At 35.2% G+C, this 15646-nt stretch overlaps 2 protein-coding genes across 2 annotated transcripts; one reads left to right on the plus strand and one right to left on the minus strand.

Annotated features, from left to right (window-relative positions):
* The first annotated feature begins 227 nt into the window (after window positions 1-227).
* LOC143539822 (3-ketoacyl-CoA thiolase 2, peroxisomal-like) lies at window positions 228-4294 on the plus strand. Its single transcript, XM_077033026.1, has 14 exons — window positions 228-365; window positions 924-1000; window positions 1116-1200; window positions 1489-1615; window positions 1706-1804; window positions 1883-1950; window positions 2057-2164; window positions 2249-2326; window positions 2399-2531; window positions 2611-2707; window positions 3433-3556; window positions 3652-3760; window positions 3861-3944; window positions 4024-4294. The coding sequence occupies exons 1-14, from the start codon at window positions 270-272 to the stop codon at window positions 4092-4094; spliced, it is 1356 nt and encodes a 451-aa protein (XP_076889141.1). The 5' UTR covers window positions 228-269; the 3' UTR covers window positions 4095-4294.
* Window positions 4295-9544: 5250 nt separating this feature from the next.
* LOC143539799 (dihydroxy-acid dehydratase, chloroplastic-like) lies at window positions 9545-15432 on the minus strand. Its single transcript, XM_077033009.1, has 14 exons — window positions 14914-15432; window positions 13643-13714; window positions 13354-13401; window positions 13118-13272; window positions 12842-13036; window positions 12428-12539; window positions 12260-12329; window positions 11444-11502; window positions 11236-11359; window positions 11085-11155; window positions 10619-10720; window positions 10222-10302; window positions 9835-9993; window positions 9545-9620 (listed from the first exon to the last, which is right to left on the minus strand). Exons 1-14 carry the CDS (start codon window positions 15430-15432, stop codon window positions 9567-9569), a joined length of 1821 nt encoding a protein of 606 aa, XP_076889124.1. The 3' UTR covers window positions 9545-9566.
* Between the last annotated feature and the right edge of the window lie 214 nt (window positions 15433-15646).

Here is a 15646-nt window from a genome sequence, read left to right on the forward strand (position 1 = left end):
AAGAAAAAAAAGAAAGAAATGATGTCGTATGGAATGATGGATATACGCCACACCGCAATCATACGTCAAAACAGATAGGTATCATATATCACGCATCCCAATGTTCAAACTTCACACACTAAATAATTATAATAATTAAATAAATATCTCTCTCTTTATCTCTATATATAAATATAAATAAATACATCGTTACACACATATATATCGTGAATATCTAGACCAGTTAACAAATCCATACGCAACAGCAATCAATCATCCAGAGAGAGAGAATGGAGAAAGCAATTGAGAGACAAAGAGTCCTGTTGGAACACCTTCGTCCGTCTTCTACTTCTTCATCCTTAGAAAACCTCGATTCTTCGATCGCTGTAAGTGTTTAACTTTGACTTTCAGTTTGCTCTAGGTTTTGATACTTGTTTCGTAGTTGACTAATTAATTAATTGGAGAGTTGATCTGTAATTGATCGAATAACGTGGCCTGTTTCTTCGGTTAAACGTATAGATAGACCTAATATGTTGCAATAACGACGTATGATGATAGGTGAATAGGATTATTCCAAGTTATAGCTGAAAATGGAAGTATGATAGAGGAATAGAATATGAATGAATTAGGAAGGTAGTCAGGGCATGTGGAAGTTAGGCTTTATGTCCCTAGGGTTCAGTTGACCATTTCGTTGACTGTCATAAGTTAATTGTTTCTGTTGTGACCATCAGATTTAGGTTTGGGATTCAAAATTGATGTTTATCTGCTTAATGCTTGTCTAATGCTTAATTGTTAAGTTTAGTAGAACTGTGCAAGAAGATGATTATTATTTTAGCTACTAGAAGGCATATATGGTTTCATTTTGTTCAAATAGTTTTTTTTTTTGGTAATATGTATGCATCTTTGTTTTATCAATATAGTTAATGCTTTCTGCTTTGAATCAGGCATCGGTTTGTGCAGCTGGTGATAGTGCTGCTTACCAAAGGAATTCTGTTTTTGGGGGTGATGTAGTCATTGTAGCGTAAGTAATTGTTGTCAATTATGCATTATCCCTGTATTTTAGCATTTCTTTCTTTTGAAATTGCCTTACTCTAAGTTTATGCTTATGTTAACTAAGTTTCCACATTTTTATGTAGTGCGTACCGATCTCCACTTTGCAAAGCAAAGAGAGGTGGGCTCAAGGATACATATCCTGATGATATACTTGCACCGGTTTTGAAGGTGTGCCTTTTCAACCTCTATGTTAGGGTTGTTTGGATTTTGCTTGTTTAAAAAGCTTGTCTGGTTATTGCATAAGTTTTGAAAGCAGATAAACACGTCTGAGTAGTTACACTAATCTGATTATTTTAGGGTTATTTTTCAGTAAACTGATTAATTCTTCTGCTTATAAGCTAATCATAAGCTGTTTAAACTTTAAACAAGCAATCATAAGCACCACCCCTTAGTGACACGGTTCGATTTTGTGAGCACGAATCTGGTAAAACTTATTATTTTCTTGTACCTGATCAGGCAGTAATAGAGAAAACGAACCTTAATCCTGCTGAAGTTGGAGATATTGTTGTTGGATCAGTCTTGGGAGCAGGCTCCCAAAGAGCAAGCGAATGCAGGATGGCTGCTTTCTATGCTGGATTTCCTGGTATGTGCAATACTAAAAATTGCATTCAATGGCATTTGTATACCTACTTTTGATAATTATTCATTAAATATATGATTACCTGTTTTTCAGAATCAGTGCCAGTTAGGACCGTCAATAGACAGTGCTCCTCTGGTCTTCAGGCAGTTGCTGATGTAGCCGCCGCTATTAAAGCTGGATTTTATGATATTGGTTTGTTGCTTTCTTTTTTCTTTTCTTTCAGCACCATCTTTGCTTATTAACTGAATTCATTTGATTGCATATGAATAGGTATTGGTGCTGGATTGGAATCTATGACCTCCAATCCTATGGCTTGGGATGGATCAGTTAACCCCAAAGTACTCTCTCTCTCTCTCTCTACGCGCACACACACATGTGTGTGTCAATTGTTTGCTTGTTTTATTTAATTGAATGTGATTAGGTATTTGACATCAACCTTAACAGGTGAAAACCATGGCACAAGCTCAAGATTGTTTACTTCCAATGGGCATTACATCAGAAAATGTTGCACAACGGTTCAGCATAACAAGGCAGGAACAAGATCAGGCTGCAGTGAGTTGAATGAATTTGATTTACCTGAATTTCTTGTTTTAGATGTGAGTTTTTGGTGTATTTAATTGTGCTTGCATTGCATAGGTCGAGTCCCATAGGAAGGCTGCTGCTGCAACTGCTGCTGGAAAATTCAAAGATGAAATCATTCCAATCAAAACTAAGGTAAAAATGAGTCTCCATTATTTTCCCATTGTTATTGTTATTTCTTCTAACATAAAATGTTCATATGAAAAGATTGTTGACCCGAAAAATGGAGACGAAAAGCCTGTTACCATTTCTGTTGATGATGGGATCCGTCCAGGAACAAGTTTGGCAGATCTTGCAAAATTAAAGCCCGTATTTAGGAAAGATGGGTCAACCACTGCTGGTACATATCAATAAAGATTCTGTCACTCATAAAGTTGTCTTTTTAGTATGGTATTTTATGATATTTGCTTCCTAAACAGGAACTTCCAGTCAAGTGAGTGATGGAGCTGGAGCGGTCCTTCTGATGAAGAGAAGTCTTGCTCTGCAGAAGGGATTACCAATTCTTGGTGTATTCAGGTACGGGGTTGCTTCTTTGACTAGTGACTTTCTACTAGAAATAATCCGTTAAACGTCTAGAGAGATGGACGTCTAGAGAGATGGACTTTGATTTCTTGTGCATTTCCATCTATTCCGAGTAAATCTTTCCTCACAAAACTTTATAGTTTAATAAACTGTAATTTCTGTAATTTTGAAATTTGCATTTGATGTAACAAACTGAGTTCAATAATCATACAACATAAAACTAGTCATTTTTAACTTCTTGTACACACACCATCCCAAAATATTGCTCACACACAAAAATAAAATAAAATAAAATAAAAAAACCTCAAATCTATGATTGTGTAACAAACTGAGTTCAATAATCATACAACATAAAACTAGTCATTTTTAACTTCTTGTACACACACCATCCCAAAACATTGCTCTCACACAAAAATAAAATAAAATAAAAAACCTCAAATCTATGATTGTGCAACTAAAACAATTTTAGCTGGTAGAAGGCAAAGTTTACCCTGCAATTAAGACTATTATTGACATGGAAAACTTGCATTTATAATAAGGGTAAAATGGGTAAGCTATAACTGCCCATTTTTACAAGTGAAGAAAATTTGTGAAACTTAACAGTACCATGGATGTAATATTTTCTGCTGATGTGGCGGTCGTATAAGTTGCCGCAATTCAAATCTATGCCTTTCAAGTTGATTTTTATAATTTTATCATTGCATTGTATCTGTTTGCAGGACTTTTGCTGCTGTTGGTGTACCACCAGCAATAATGGGCATTGGGCCTGCTGTTGCAATTCCAGCTGCAGTCAAAGCTGCTGGGCTTCAAGTGGATGATATTGATCTTTTTGAGATCAATGAGGTGATAATTAGAATATTAGATGCAGATGATATTGTTCTAATTTTTGTTGTCAAAGTGGAGAATAATAAGTTTTGGTCTGTTCATTATGTCAACAGGCATTCGCATCGCAGTTTGTATATTGCCAAAAGAAGCTTGAAATTGATCCACAAAAGATTAATGTCAATGGAGGTGCAATTGCCATCGGACACCCTTTAGGAGCAACAGGTAAGTTCAAAACTATGCATAATGATATTCATTTATTGACATTTATGCTATATATATATATCAATATTCGTTTAATTACTTGCTATTTAATTTATGACAGGCGCTCGATGTGTTGCTACTCTACTGCATGAGATGAAACGTCGTGGTAGAGACTGCCGATTTGGTGTTGTGTCAATGTGCATCGGTAGGCCTCGTTTGATCTCATTATGTGTCTCTTTTGCGTATGTGTGCGCGCCGACTAATGGTCAATTTTTGCAATGTAGGTACGGGTATGGGCGCAGCAGCTGTTTTTGAGAGAGGTGACGCATGTGATGAGCTTTGCAATGCTAAATAGGTCATCTTCCATCAGTTGTTGCATTTACAGGAAAAGGAACATTGTTATTAAAGTGGGATTTTTACAAGAATAATATGGTTGTAGCAAGTTACTTATTTTGTGATTTATTTTTATTTGTGTAATGGTGAAACAGTTTATTTCTTTGCTTGCTGAAATTGATAAATTTCTGTCAAATCATAGTTTCATGTTTTCTTTCTATATTATCCATGCAATTTTTGTGTGCCCGTGTTAGTTTTTTTGTGTGTGTTCCAAATATTCTTTAATTGATATAAGTTTTTTCTTAGTGTGAGAGAAAAAATGCTTATAACAGTGGTGTTTGATTTACTTTGTATTTTGACTATTATTTATTTAACAAATGTATTATCTATTGTCTTTCATTTTTCGTTATACCTTTTTATTAATTTTTAATCAGTCAATCCAATATTTTATTTAATTTTTATTCTATCACTATTTAACCAATTTATTATCTACTGTCTTTCATTTTTCGTTATACCTTTTTATTAATTTTTAATCAGTCAATCCAATATTTTATTTAATTTTTGTTCTATCAATCTATTATAGACTATAGTTCTTTAATTCTACCGACTCATTACAATTTACAACTCATTGAAAGCTAAACAACACAAGAAATGTTTGCCTTTCTAAACCACTTCAAGTTTGTCCGCTCACCTTAATCCATTTTCTTTCGAGTTTTGCATCGTTAGTTGTTTCAATAACTTGAGCAGCAATAGCTCCTTCATATTAGCTTAGACATGGCTCGATTCGTTGGGAAGCTCTCACATGCTAGAATACAAAGTCCAAAATAATTATATATATAACTTATATGTACAATAATTTATGTAACCAATAGAAAATAAGAGTCAAGCTAACAAAGTCGAGTCTGTTTTCATTAGGACTGATTCATGAGCATGATGAAAACCAAGACAGTTTTTTAAACCATCTACGTGCCGCTATGTGCTTTAATCGAATAATCAGAAATAAACGCATACCCTGATAATATAATTGTGTTGTGAACATTGTGCTTAGTCGTAAAGAATATGGTCGATTAAAAAAATCAACTTTTGCAAGGCTAATTTAAGGGATTAGGACTTCTTTTTAAGTTTGGTTCATTAAGTGTTTAGGGACATGTATGCAACATATAATCAACATTAATGAATTAATGAACAAGGGGATTGTACAAGAGATTTTAATTTAGATAATTATCAAAACCAAAGCGATTAAGTAAAGTTTAAGCATTGTTCTTCTAACATAAAGGTTGTTGGTGCATTAGTTAACACAAAAGGGCATCACCCTAAACTCAAACAAGCCTTTGCGAGTGCTTAAAAATGCCTTGTGAATGTATGGTTCGTGGCTTCATGCATTCTCACCAGAAGATAACCAGAACGTAGATCAAGTTTTGAATTCTTTAATAACTCTTTAATTGATAGAACATATTCTTGATTGTGGATCACTAAATTGGCAATACTCCATACACATACGCCAAGTGTCGTATTTTTTTTGTACTAAAACAAATGGAGCTACAAATGAATAATGACAAATGTTTTTAAAATCGGGCTAGTTATCAAAGCGACTGTTAAGGCCAACCCAATCCTTTTGGAGGCCTAAAACAAAATAAGAATTGGGATTTGGGAGCCTTTTTTCGATTTTTGTTGTTACAAAGCAAAACAACTAATCACGAATATTTTTGTATTTTCAAATAACTTAAGCGTGATTTTCAATATTTAGTATGTCTTTTTGTCTAACTTCGGTTTAAACATGATGCCCCATCTAAGTGGAGGCCTAAAACTAGACGTGCACAAAAAAACCGGTTCCGGAACCTAACCGGTGGAACCGAACCGGAACCGGTTCCAGTTCCAACCCGGTTGGAACAATACCCGGTTTGGGTATTTTTGTACCCGAAAATCGGGACCGGTTCTACTATATATATTTCAGTACCGGTTCCAACCCGGTTCCTACCCGGTTATTATTTGGAACCGGTTCGGGTCGTACCCGGAAAAACCGGTTCCGACGGGTTTTTTTTCAAGGGTCAAACAAAAAGTCAAACTAGCCGTTGGAACCGGTTCCAACGGTAATATAGCCGTTGGAACCGGTTTTTAGACACCAAATAGCCGTTGGAACCGGTTCCAACGGTAATATAGCCGTTGGAACCGGTTTTTGAGGCAATATATCCGTTGGAAACGGTTCCAACGGTAATATAGCCGTTGGAACCGGTTTTTGGGCCAAACCTATATATAACTTGTTTCCATTACTTGTTTCACCATTACTTGTTTCCATTACTTGTAATTATTTGTTTTGGTAAAATTATTTGTAACTTGTTCGACTAATTATTTGTTTTGGTAAAATTATTTGTTTCGACGAAGAAGAATTGTACTATATGTTTTATTATAATTTGTTCGATTAATTTTTGTTACTTTTTTAATAACGACGAACATTTTATTTATTTAAAAACTAACTATTACAAACATTATTAACACATAAACGATACTAAACATAACAACTAAAACATAAAAAACAAAGTCCGTCGTTTTAATCCGGGAATACTTATTTTTGGGTTGTAGAGCCGGACGACTCTCCCACTTCCTTTTTTTTATCTTCCAATCTTTTTTTCTCTCGACAATACTTATTCGTATGTTTTCGTAATGTCGAGTTGGACCCTGCTTTAAGAAACTTCGAGCAATATTTGCAACGTGCCAACTCATGTGAGTCGGTCATGAGACACAAATCGTAATGGACCCAAACATCGGGGCATCTTGTTGTTTCGATCACCATAACAACGTCATCATTGGATGCCATTTGTGGTCGGTTTAAGGTTAATTTTGGTTTGTAGTGTGTTTTATGGTTTTGGAATTGGAGTGTGTTTGATAGTTTTGAAACTTGCTATTATTAGTAAGAAAATACCCTATTTATAGTTAAAAAACCGGTTCCAACGGTCAAAAACGGCTATATAGCTGTTGGAACCGGTTCCTAACGGCTCTAATTTTTAAATTTCAAAAAAAACCGGCGGAACCGGTTTTTACGTAAAAACCGGTTCCGGTTCATACCCTACCGGTTCTTAAAAGTTCGCATATCTGGGCACCGGTTCGGGTCGGGAACCGAACCGGTTCCTGACTGGAACCGGTGTCATTCTCTACCCGGGTTGAAAAAAACCGGTTCCGAACCGGTTCGGGTTTTCAAGGTGTACCCGATTTGTGCAGCTCTACCTAAAACCCTAACTTTAGTTTACTCTTCCTAGGGACCCAACCAATTTGGAGGCCCAAAGCTAATAAAATTTTAAGGCCTTTTTTTTTGAATCTATTGTTACAAAACTTGTATTTTATTTGGGTCTGGAATCGGCAATAATAAATTCTTTATATAACAAATGTAGTCATTAAGTTAGGGGCCCTTTTTGCTTATAATTAAGATGCCTGTTACTAAGTTTGTTAAAAGTAAAAAGGTTTAAGTAATTGAGTGAGATTAAATAAGAAATTAGAGAGAAATTCTAGGTGTAAACGGAGATAATGTAGTTGTAATTTATTTATTGAAATGAGTGGAGATAATATGTAGGTAATACTTTTGATCCGTTCCGACCCGAACCTGTTGACCCTAACCCGCTCCGACCCGAACCAAAACAACCCTTTTTTAGTTGACCCATTCCGACCCTAACCCGATCCGACCCATGACCTTTTTCGACCCCACCTAACCCATTGCCACCCCTTATCATAGTGCTCATTAACCCATATATCTTCATGGTTGAACAAGAAGGAATGCCTCTGAATGCATATAAGCCATGTATAGAGAGATGACCGTGTTCTTGATTTGGTTTCTTAACATCATAGAATTCTTCTCCGCTTTCCTCATCATCCAATTCAACGACAAACACTCACCTTTTGATGGTTTTTATCTTTTTCTTTACTAGTAAGCCTTCGTGAATTATTCATCTTGGTGGTTGGGTGAGGAGTTCCCAAATTAGGCAGTTTGTGTGCATTCATAAGGGGGCACTAATTCTTGATTTAAGAGTGCCAGCCTTTATCATATGCAACATTGCTAGTATAAGTTTGATTAGGTCCACTTGTTTGAGATACTGACCGTTTCCGACTGGCAAGATTTAAGAGAATGTTTGCAACTTCTTGTTGCTTGGCTAAAGCATATGTTTCTTGCGTCGTTTTGGGTTTAAGTTCTAATAGTTACAACGTGTATCAAAACTCCTGTTTAAGATCATCGAAAATAGTCTTCTAAGTTTCACTTTTCAAAATAATATGTTTCGCATTCTCATAAGAAAGGACTTGTTTAAATGCTTCATAATCTTTGTTTAATATATGTGAAGCAATGTGGTCCAAACTCTTGTTTCTTCAATACGTTTGAACCACAGAACCACCCTAGGTTAACAATCTACGTTTGAATACAAAGAATCTGGGTTTGAGTGCAGTGGCAAAGCTTGGACGAAAACGTCGGCGAGGTCGGACTCGAAGTGTGTAAAAAAATTGTAAGGGGGGAAGGGGCTCAATTTTTTTGGTCGAAAACAGATAAATTTACATTATGCATAAAAAAATCTAGATAAAAAACAGGTAAATTCACATAATATGGGAAAAAATTGAAAGGGGGGGGGGGGGAGGGGGGCGCTTGGCCCTCACTATCCTCTGCATATGTTTGAACGTGTGTGTGAACATCATGTATGGAGAGATTGAAGAAGAAACCATATGAAAAAACAATGAGATGAAATGATCAAAATACTCTTTTTATCACATGAATCATACATGATGAGCTTAACTACTACTATCACATGCATCATACATGATCCATATACCCATCACATGCATCATACATGATGAGCTTAGCTGCTGCCATCACATGCATCACGCATGATCAAAATATCACATGCGTTACAAACGAAGATAATAGAAATATATCAAACCAATAAGTCGAAAAAATATATATTTTACTGTTAAAAAAATATAGGACACGTGATTTTATAAAAGAAAACATGAAGTAAAATACGACCACACTAGCGCCTACACAACCGGTTCGGTTCATTAGCTTTTAAATACATTTTGGGTCGAAAAGATAAAAATATATATAGTTATTCTTATCGTTTGATTTTACATTTTTTTTCTCTTATTACAGGCCTTCATATTTTCATATTATTTATGACATCATCGAGTTTTTGAAAACCGATCCCAATCAGTGCACATTCAAGGCAGCCAATTCGATAACTAGTCCCTTTACAAAAACATCGTGAATAACTTATTTTTACATAATCCAGAATTGTTGATCTAACCAATGGGTGTGATCAACGTGAAGTTTGTTTTTTACCGTTTACAGGAGTCCACGATTCAAAATTGAGCTACGATAATTGACCATTACTAAAACTTCTAGTAACAAGTACACAACACAAAGATAATCATCCTTTTTAACAATCCCGGTGAGTTAAAAACTCAAATAAATAGAGCAGAATTTCAATAACTCTATTATCTTCTTCCTTAATCCTTCTTGATTCTACAACTCATCGGTTACACATCCTCTTGACGCCGATTGAACATTCCTTATGTACTGAAACCAACAAGACCATTAGCCCACTAATAGTAGCGGTGTGGTAATAATAAAATATGAACAAGCCCATCACAGTTTGACCATAAAAAGTCAAACTTGATACTTTTCATTTTTCAAGCATGAATTTTGCTACTTTAACGTTCATATCAAGATTTCACCCAAATTTCACAAGTACATCGATTATGGTGAATTTAATAGGGCAAAGAGAATGTACCTTGTAAAGAACACCTCTTTCAGCCTTGTATGGTGGTGGGGTCCACGCCTTTCGCCTCTCATCAAGCTCTTTCTCGGTTAGTTGCACATCCATTCGTCTCTTGGTGATGTCTATTGTGATTATATCCCCGTTTTGGACTAGACCAATCGGACCACCTTCCTGCATCCCAGTTCAACATTCAGCTTTCTAAGGCTCCTCGACAATTACCAAAAAGATTTTCTTGATTTCATTTGGTAAATTTTAGGAAATGTTCGTTATAATATACGTTCCATACATGCAAATTGGGAAAAAAGGAAACAAAGTTTATACCTTTTAAAGGGTGGTAAAACACTTTGATTAAACTATACGCAGACTCAACGATAACAAAAAATAAGAAAAGGATGAAACCTGTGCTTCAGGGCAAATGTGTCCAACAACATATCCGTGTGAACCGCCTGAAAATCTTCCATCAGTTAACAATGCAACTTCCTGCAAAATTTTAACAATTTACCTGATGAAACAGTCCTTAAGAACACCCCATATTAGAAACTAGAAAAATCACTAACGGGTCATAAGAGTAAAAGATCAGCTTAAAAAGAATGGGTCAACTGATTTGAAAGTTGCCTAAAGTGTATTTTTGATGCATACAACCACCTAATCCCTTTATTTAAAATACTATATTATTGTGTGGCACTCTTTGTAATTATACTTGAAGGCGTTAATTGAAACATGCAAAAAACATTGTAGGTCAATCTGACCCATCCATTTCAACCCACGAATAGAGTTTATACGGCTAAGACAGTACCTTACCGAGACCAGCGCCCATTATTGCACTTGTCGGTGTGAGCATTTCAGGCATACCAGGTCCTCCTTTAGGACCTTCTCCTCTGATAACAACTACCTTCCCCTGAAACACAATTTCAATAGGAAAAAAAAAAGTTCAAAACTTGGACATCATAATGTAAACAAGTAAAGACAAATAAAAACATATCTTTTATTTAATGCATTTTCATCAAGACTATTTATTTCTCCATATTAAGCTCTTAATGATACATACATACATACATACATACAAGTATGTGTTGACAATTCAGGTCTATTACTCATTCAACAATTTTCATTCGGTTTATGAAACACCACGTACTAATTGCATGTAAAAAATGTGATATAAGTACTTGGGACTAAATTTTTATATGCAAAAAGCATGAATAATTAAAGTATTAAACAAACAACAAAGAAAACAGAAGACACATAATTACAGTCAAATGCACCTTAAAACTCATGGGATCTTCTGAAATGGCTGAAATCATGGACTCCTCCCCCTCAAATACGAGTGCAGGACCTAACAAAATTCATTAAAAAATCTAAAAACTAAAAGAAAAACATAAATAGAACCGAATATTATAAAAATTAGAGGATTACCAGAAAAATATAACCCTTCTTTTCCTGTGATCTTTGCAACAGAGCCATCAGGTGCAAGATTCCCATATAATATTTGAATGTGACCCGTTTCCTTTATGGGGTTTGTCGGTGGTCTTATTATTTGCTGACAATAAAAAAAAATTCTTGATGTTATAATAAAAGTTAACAAAATATGAAACGTAAAACGGGGAAGAAAATGATGAATTACCTGCCCTTCTGATAAAGAAGGGAAAAGTTTTGCATTTTCTGCCAAAGTCTTTCCAGTAACTGAAATTGACAAGAAAAATGAATTATATGTCATTATTATAGAAAAATAGAACCCTTAATTAAATTGAATCATATTTCATCAGCTTTGCGTTGCAAACAGAAACAAATGTTTTTCTTTTGCAAAATTACAAACAAAAAGTGTTACCTTTTAGAAGAAAAAACAGTGGAACAAGTCAAACACATTGCAATTCACCATGCTTGATCTTAAAGTGTTTATTTCAAGCATATAGTAGAATACTATTTTGTAATCATAACTAAAGCATTTATTTTAATAAAAAATTAGGCCAGTAAACAAACCAAACGTTCAGTGAACTGTTTCGCAAGAAGTTCGTTTATTAAATAGACGAATGAAATTGAACATGTGTATCGTTTGTTGATTTATGTTCGTGAATGTTCTTTTAAATTCGCTTACGTTAGTGAATCTTTTGTTTATGCTATTAATGAGCGAACATAAACAAACACTCATTTTTCTTAACGAATGAGCACGGACAAGAAAACCTCATTCGATTAATTATCATTTGTTTGGTCAATTAAAGTTAAACGAACGAACACAAACATGCTCTGTTCATGTTCGTTTACATGCCTATAATATATTAAAAACGGACAAAAAGTGTTCAAGTGGTCAACCCAACTTGTCCCATGTTATCCAACCCATCTTGCAACCTCAATTGTTTACACTTTGAAGTGACTTTGAAAAAAAAAAAGTCAACCATGATTGTGAACAAAGTCATCTTTTTTTAAAAAAAATTAAGCATACCAGTAATACAATCTCCATCTAAATACCCGAGCTCCAAAAGATAACGAAGGACCGCAGGCGTTCCTCCAATCTAGCCCAACAAAAAACATGAATTACTATATGCAACAAAAAAGTTTGAAAGTTGACCATGATACAAAAACGTTGACCAAAGAATATTATGATTCACACCTTGTGTACATCTTCCATGACATACTTTCCACTAGGCTTTAGATCCGCAAGAAACGGTATTTCATCACTAACCTTTTGGAAATCATCAAGGGTCAAATTTAAACCAACCGACCTGCAAAATGTCTAACTTTTTGTTACCAACTTACAATGTTTATTTAAAAATTGTAGGGTTTCTGCTAGACTTGCACATAGGCCCCTCGAATTTATTTATTGCACAGTTATGTCCTACACTTATAAAAACTCAATCTAAGTGGTCCTATTTACAAAGTTTAGGGACTTGATCATACAAGAGGATTAAATCATGTGAAAATAGACTTACGTGCAAAAATTCACACGTAAATTACCAGTTTTTAAATTTTACACTACAACCAACAAATAAGACAATATTTTGACCACATAAAATGTGCTTCTTACCTTGCTATGGCGATTAAGTGTAATACAGCATTGGTGGACCCACCTAGAGCCATAACAGTAACCATTGCATTACGCAATGACTTAGGTGTAATTATGTCTTTTGGTTTCAAGTCCATTCTTAATAAATCAAGAATATACTTTCCAGCTAAGCGACACTCGTCCAACTTCAACGGATCTTCAGCAGGCGTTGATGAGCTTTTAGAAATACAAAAAAATATCAGTAAATGGAATTACAAGAGTGAGAAATTACCAAACAAACCTAGAAAAAAAGTTCACCTGTAAGGAAGAGACATCCCCATCGCTTCAATGGCGGAAGCCATGGTATTTGCAGTATACATTCCACCACACGCCCCTGCTCCCGGGCATGAATTCTTTAGGACATTTGTTCTTTGCTCGTCATTTATTGAACCACTTACATATTCTCCATAAACCTACAAAAATTATTCATTTTTTGAAAGCGGGACAATTTAAACATCATGAAGATCTTGAGAGTCAGTAACTCATCATCATACCTGGAATGCAGATACTATGTCGAATGTGTGGCCATTAAAATGACCAGGCTGCCAAAAAAAGGGGGGGGCAAGTAAGCAAATCAACAATATACGCATTATTAAAGTAGCATTTCTGTTTTTTATATCATTGTATTTTCTGTTACGCTAATACTTGTTTTAATCTCAGAATCCTTACTAGCATAACTTAACTTAAAACCATACATGGTTTACAGATCAACAAATACATCAAATATTATGATGAAAGCAAACCAGTTTTCAGAAATTATAAAAAATAAGCATGGCTGCTAACCTTAATAGTCCCACCATAGATCATTATACTTGGGCGGTTCAGTCGCCCCATTGCCATAATGGTACCTGGCATCTGAAGAAGAAAATGTTTGTAAGCATTTGAACATGACTATAAAGCATTGCTTCCATTAAAGTAGTTTTATAATAAACATTTATATACAAATAACATCTAAATAGTTGTAAATCTTGAAGTCGTGCCAAGGGCGGAGCATCGGGCCCACAAAATGGTCATCATAGATACCTACTTACTACCAAAAACATAAGCATGTTGCATCCTAAAGAATGCTAATTTTTTCAACAAAACCTAATCGCCTTAAGTTCATAGCTAACCTCAAAATTAGTAGTGCAAACGAGCCAAGCCTCAAAAAAGGTTCATTTAGTTATCAAGCCCGAGCTCAAGCCTTGTATTAATTTCACACTGCATAACCGAGCTCAAGCCGAACTTTCGCTCGCTTAAGGAATTCTACATGAGCTTGAGCCAAGCTTCAGCTCTTTTAACATTTTTCTCAAAATCTATAAAATAGTTATAAAATGTGTATAAATTAATTACTAAAAAAACAATAAACGAGTCAAGCTGGAGCTTGAAATCATGACTCATGAGCCAAACTCAAGCTTTCTAGCAAGAACTCAAAACAAACCAAGCTTGAGCCTCATAGTTTACACTACACCCTTACTCAAAATGATCAAAAGCGGTGACTTCTAAAATGACTTGCAACAAACACCCTCAAAAGATTGCATCTTTAACAAAAATCCATAGATATATTCCACAGAAACCTATTGAAACTAGAAAAAAATATATACATTGACAATAAGATGGACAAATAAAAAGTTTATTTCACATTATCTTAATAGCATATAACACAGCATAAAAGACTGCACTTGCACTTTTACATTTTCAGATGTAAGCAATATCATAAAAAGCAGATCAAATATGTCATTTTTTTAGAAATGCTCCACAAAAAAATGAAATTAAAAAACTAAGTGAAGTGAACTTACATTTTTGTCACAAATTTCATAGAAATATTCAACGAAAATCTATCGAAACTAGAAAAGAAAACCATTAACAATAAAATAGACAAATTAAAAATGTATTCCACGTATCTTAACAAGTTAAAACATACAGCATAAAAGACTGCACCTTTACATTATCAGATGCAAATAACAACATAAAAAGCAGATCAAATATGTCATTTTTCTACAAATGTTCCACAAAAAAATAAAATTAATATATATATATATATATATATATATATATAACTGAAATGAGCTTACATTTTTGTCACAACCAGGGATGGATATATTGGCATCATACCACTGAGCAGACATGACAGTCTCAATACTATCAGCAATCAAATCCCTTGACTGGAGGCTATAGCACATGCCTCTAGTCCCCATAGAGATGGCATCACTCACCCCAATAGTATTGAACCTGAACCCAATCAACCCAGCTTCTTCAACCCCTTGCTTCACAGCCTCAGCCAGCTTCAACAGGTGCATGTTACACGTGTTACCCTCGTACCAGACTGACGAAACCCCAACCTGGGGCTTCTTAAGATCCTCATCGGAGAGTCCCACGCCGTAGAGCACGGCCTGAGCCGCCCCCTGTGACTTGGGTTCGGTGATTCTTGAACTGAATTTGTTTAGTTTTGGTGTGGTGGGTTGTACGGATTGCGGCGGTGGTCGGACTGTTTCGGTGGTGGATGATCGGACGGAGAAGGAGGTGGGTTTGCGGGTGGAACGGAAATGGGTGGTGGTGGTGGGGAGAATGTGGGAGAATAAGGATGTTTGCATGGTGGTTGTCGGCGGCGGGACGGCGGCGTGTGGATACTGGATAGGTTAGTTGTGAATAAACAACGGCTAAATTGAAAACCCTGGTTTGGGTCTAAATTGGTGGGCTTTTTTTTATATTAACCACATTTTGGTTTTTAAATTGATAGTTATGAAATATGATTAGGAAAAATATAAAAAGTTAATATTTACCAACTTTTTTTATTTTTTTAAGTTT

This window comes from Bidens hawaiensis, unplaced genomic scaffold, assembly GCF_021521415.1.
Source record: "Bidens hawaiensis isolate Kalapana, Puna unplaced genomic scaffold, B.hawaiensis_p1.1 tig00012057_1, whole genome shotgun sequence".
In the NCBI taxonomy this organism is placed as follows: Eukaryota; Viridiplantae; Streptophyta; class Magnoliopsida; order Asterales; family Asteraceae; genus Bidens; species Bidens hawaiensis.

Excerpts from the sequence above, each read along its gene's own strand:
- LOC143539822 (XM_077033026.1), top strand. The coding sequence starts at position 270 with ATGGAGAAAGCAATTGAGAGACAAAGAGTCCTGTTGGAACACCTTCGT. Across the intron at positions 1,805-1,882 it reads AGCTGGATTTTATGATATTG|GTATTGGTGCTGGATTGGAA; the intron begins GTTTGTTGCTTT and ends GCATATGAATAG. Across the intron at positions 2,327-2,398 it reads TCATTCCAATCAAAACTAAG|ATTGTTGACCCGAAAAATGG; the intron begins GTAAAAATGAGT and ends TCATATGAAAAG.
- LOC143539799 (XM_077033009.1), bottom strand. The coding sequence starts at position 15,432 with ATGCAAACATCCTTATTCTCCCACATTCTCCCCACCACCACCACCCAT. Across the intron at positions 13,273-13,353 it reads ACATAGTATCTGCATTCCAG|GTTTATGGAGAATATGTAAG; the intron begins GTATGATGATGA and ends TAATTTTTGTAG. Across the intron at positions 11,156-11,235 it reads AGAAGGGTTATATTTTTCTG|GTCCTGCACTCGTATTTGAG; the intron begins GTAATCCTCTAA and ends GAATTTTGTTAG.